The 4,270-nt window shown below is 35.3% G+C and overlaps 1 protein-coding gene and 1 long non-coding RNA gene across 2 annotated transcripts; one reads left to right on the top strand and one right to left on the bottom strand.

Moving 5' to 3' along the window:
• Positions 1-527: 527 nt before the first annotated feature.
• LOC129571059 (uncharacterized) lies at positions 528-929 on the bottom strand. The gene is made up of 3 exons (XR_008688207.1): positions 875-929; positions 695-793; positions 528-619 (listed from the first exon to the last, which is right to left on the bottom strand). It is a non-coding gene; the product is annotated as an uncharacterized LOC129571059 (long non-coding RNA).
• Positions 930-1,380: 451 nt separating this feature from the next.
• Positions 1,381-4,237, top strand: LOC129571058 (uncharacterized). The gene is made up of 2 exons (XM_055450829.1): positions 1,381-3,445; positions 3,557-4,237. The coding sequence occupies exons 1-2, from the start codon at positions 1,555-1,557 to the stop codon at positions 4,114-4,116; spliced, it is 2,451 nt and encodes an 816-aa protein (XP_055306804.1). The 5' UTR covers positions 1,381-1,554; the 3' UTR covers positions 4,117-4,237.
• Positions 4,238-4,270: the final 33 nt, after the last annotated feature.

The raw sequence follows: 4,270 nt of genomic DNA, 5'->3' as shown, positions 1-4,270 counted from the left end.
CTCTTTGTGCCCTGAAAAATAATTCAAATCGATGAAAAAGATCAAATAAATCTATTCTTTTTACACAAGCATCGAAGAATTACATAATTCGAGAAAAAAAATTCAGTCAACACACGCACACGGTCTCATGGCTTATTACAATGTATTTTAATCATGATGATAATAGCGAAAATAAGTATTCAAAATTACCCTCGAAAGCAGCTGAATGAAGAGCTGTGTTATTCAAATCATCTTCAATATCAGCGTTAGCTCCATTCTTGAGAAGCACATCAGCGACACCTCCGTGACCTAAAATAATACGGATCAATGAAAGAGATCGGCGAGATATCTTATTAAGTCAACCTTACCATTCATAGCTGCCAAATGAAGAGGTGTCTGATGCAAATTATTTTTAACATTAAGATCGTTTGCTCTACGGATGAGAACTTCAGCGACGCTCTTGTGACCTGAAAAATAATTTAGATCGATGGAAAAGATCAAATAAATCTTTTATTTAAAGAAAACAATTATTCGAAATTACCATTCTCAGCAGCTAAATGAAGAGGTGTCTCTTTCGTATCAGTTTCAGCATCAAGATTGGCTCCTTTACTGATGAGAAGTTCGGCGATACTCTTGTGACCTGAGCAATATCACCGATCGATGGGAAAAAATCAGGTCAATCTTTTATTCAATAACAATAAGTATTCAACGTTACCTTTCATAGCAGCATAATGCAGAGCTGTCTCATTAAAATTATTTCCAATATTGGGGTCGGCTCCTTCAGCGATGAGTTTTTGAGCTTCCTTCACTTTGCCTGAAAGAATATGAAAAATATTCATAGATCAATGAAACGGATTGAACAAAACGTTCTTTTAAAAAAAAAATCCAAAACTACCAGCAAAAGCAGCTATATGCAGAGCTGTCCTTCCAATTATGTCTTTTTCGTTTACTAAAATATGTATGAAAAGTTTAGCATAAAGAGGTTCCCATCTATCTTCGTTACAAGGTGCTTTGTATATGGAATTTAAGAGTTAAACTGGATAAATAAATGAAACTTCAATCTTACCATTCCTCCCGGGTGGTGCTCCACTCACATCCCCGATTAAGAACTGTGGAAATAGAATCAAAGTGATACAATTGGAATGGGAACAGCGGATGAGATTCGAGGGGCAAATCACTCTAAAGTAATTTGCAGGCTTGCCACACGTTAGCTATTTTAGCTATTTTCGACTATTTTAAAAACCGTAGCTATTTTCAGCTATTTCACGAAAAATTTGCTATTTTCAGCTATTTTGAAATTTATGATGAAAATAAAGAATTAACGGTATTGAAATGCAATATGATCAACATGAATCATCGAAATCTCTGGGAAATCAAACAAATACAGCTGTTGAATTTACTGACGATAAAATTCGTTTTGTTTATTGTTGATATACTTCGTTGAAACATACGATAATCAATGTATATATTGGTTGGCTTTTTTGCTAACTCAGCAAAGAATTATTTTGCTTGGTTTGTCATTATAAGTAACGTTTCGAATTGAAGACAATTGCGCGAAATTATTTCAATTATCATATGATTGAATTCAGTCGTCTTTCAGCAATGAGTGCCAAAGGAACTAAATTCAGCCAAGAATGGCTAAAGCGATCAGTGGAATTCGAAGGCAAAAATATCGAACTTAAAAGTATTTTTTCTCGTCACAGTGAAGTTGAGGTAACGTGTTTGGTATGCCCGGCAACAGTTCACGTTCAGAGCAAAGGATTTGCTGCATTAGAACAACACATGGGCACGGTTAAACATAAGAATCAAATGAAAACGAAATTCAATGAATTGCAACAAAAGTTGGATTTTGATGTCGCGTCGAATCAATCGACAAGTAGCAGTTTGGAAGCAACGAAATGGAAAATGCTTGCACCGAAAGAACAAACAACAAGAGCGGAATTATTAATTCTACTCAACGGTTTATCAAACAACTGTTCGCTAAATGCATTCGATAATTTGGGATCTGTGTTAAAATTCGCAATCAGTGACTCAGAAATACTTAAATCGCTTACATTGAATCGAACAAAGGCAACCTATATTTTGAACTTCGCGCTCGGGCCGTATTTCTACAAGAAAGTGATTAAGGATATCAATAGGCAGTTGTACTTCACACTGCTGTTCGATGAAACTGTAAACAGTGCAAACAAGAAAGAACTACAAATCCGCATTCGCTATTTTTCTAATAGTTTACAGCGAGCAGTAACGCGTCACCTGCAAACATTTTATTTGGGCACTGCCACAGCGAAAATTATCGTTTCAAAGCTGATTCAAGCCATCAATGATGCCAATCTGTCGATTAATAATTTATTAATGCTCGGAATGGATGGACCGAAAACCAATGATCTTGTAAAGACAACAATCAACAATGAATTGCTCGTGAATCGCAAAGTGAATTTGTTCGATATTGGTTCGTGTAATTTGCATGTTGTTCACAACAGTTTCTCGAAAGGATTGAAGGCTTGTGGTGATAAATTGACGGACTTGATCATTCAGACATTCAACTGGTTCGACGGATTTCCAGCGCGGCGCGAAAAATTCGAAAATGTGTGTAAACAAAAAGAAATCGAATGCAAATTATTGATTAAACACGTCGATATTCGGTGGCTTACGCTATTGGCGGCAGCAGAACGGTTTTTGTATTTACTGCCAGCAATACGATCATATTTCATGAACATGAAAAAAGCTGAAACGAAGGGCATTCATTACAGAAACATTTCCGGATATTTACGAGGAGCAGGAACAAATGACGTTGAATTGAATCTCTTATTGATAATTGAGAGCCCCACCTTGTTCAACGATTTTCTTGTGAAATTCCAATGCACTGGAACATTAATTCACACAATGTTTGACAGTTTGAAAAGTTTACTTTTATTGATAGCAACCAAAATCTGCAAACAGTACGAAATCGACATTGATATTCAAACGGTTTTCAACGCAGAAAACTTATTTGATCCGAGCAAAATCATTTTATCAAATGCCATCAAAAATCGAATCGATAAGCTTAAGCGCCAAGAAGACGATGAAACTATTGAAGGATCGTTCAAAAAGTTATATCAACAGCATTATTTAAGTGCCGCGCAATATCTCATCCAAAAAGTTAATTGGGAAAATATTAAACTGCTCCGAATTTTATCACCGGCATACCTATCGAAAGAGCATATCGCTGACACATTGATCTTGGACAAAATATTGGAACATATGGCGGAAGATGGCAATATGAATCACAATAAATTGCGTGACGAATATAAATTGGTTAAAGTCGAAATAAAATCAATGAAACAAGCTGATGTGGTCAACAGTGACAGAGACGTAGATTCATTCTGGGCTCAGTTTTTCCAGTCAAATGGTGATAAATATCCACATTTTAATCACTTCATGAAATCGCTGCTATCAGCTAGCCATGGACAAATGGACGTAGAAAGAGGTTTGTGTACATTTAGTGGTTTTGATTTTGTGCATTTAGTCGATTGTTAATTATATATTATGGTTTCATTTCGATTGTAAACAATGTTTTTTTTATATTCATTTTTAAAAGGCTTCAGCTCGTCTTCTTTGATTTTAACTGAAGATCGTGCGAAAATGAGCGAGCTAACGTTGAATGCGCGAATTAACACAGTAGAGGCAATCAGAAGCGTTGGAAATGATGTCACAAAAATATTCATCGACACAGATCTTATCGCAATGGCTCAAAATGCACGCAAACAATACCAAATTTATTTGGATGAAGAGAAAAAGAAACGAGAAGAAGAAGAAAGAAGTAAACAAAAACAAAGAGAGGCGATCGAGCAAGAGCAATTGGAACGCAGTAAACGTAGACTCGAAAATGATGAGTTGACGGAAAAAATCAACGAAGCAAAGAAACGATTTGATGATAAGAAATCGAGTATTGATGAGAAAACTAGTGCTGCAGAAAATATGTTATCTACTGGATTAAAAACAAAAAACTTTGAAACAATGACAACCGCACAAGCTATGTTCGACAATGCAAAAAAACAACGCGAAGAACTACAAGCAATTCAAATCGAAATCGATAATCTGTCAAGAGCTAAAAGACAGAAGTCCGCCTTAATAAGTGGTTATTTTTCAAAGAAATAATGACCCGTCATTTTTTGCAGTGTCGAACATCGTTTATGTTTATAAACAAATGATATTAATATTGATATAGATCATTGGCATGCACTGTTTTCTTATTATTCATCAATAAAAAACGAAAAGAAACGAATATATGTTTATTGTTTGACCTTAGGAA

This window comes from Sitodiplosis mosellana, unplaced genomic scaffold (assembly GCF_009176505.1).
Source record: "Sitodiplosis mosellana isolate CC-2019 unplaced genomic scaffold, AAFC_SMos_1.0 Smas_scaffold_1181, whole genome shotgun sequence".
In the NCBI taxonomy this organism is placed as follows: Eukaryota; Metazoa; Arthropoda; class Insecta; order Diptera; family Cecidomyiidae; genus Sitodiplosis; species Sitodiplosis mosellana.
The sequence above is the reverse complement of the archived record's forward strand: the minus strand, read 5'-3'. Positions and strand labels throughout refer to the sequence as shown.

Excerpts from the sequence above, each read along its gene's own strand:
- LOC129571058 (XM_055450829.1), top strand. The coding sequence starts at position 1,555 with ATGATTGAATTCAGTCGTCTTTCAGCAATGAGTGCCAAAGGAACTAAA. Across the intron at positions 3,446-3,556 it reads ACAAATGGACGTAGAAAGAG|GCTTCAGCTCGTCTTCTTTG; the intron begins GTTTGTGTACAT and ends CATTTTTAAAAG.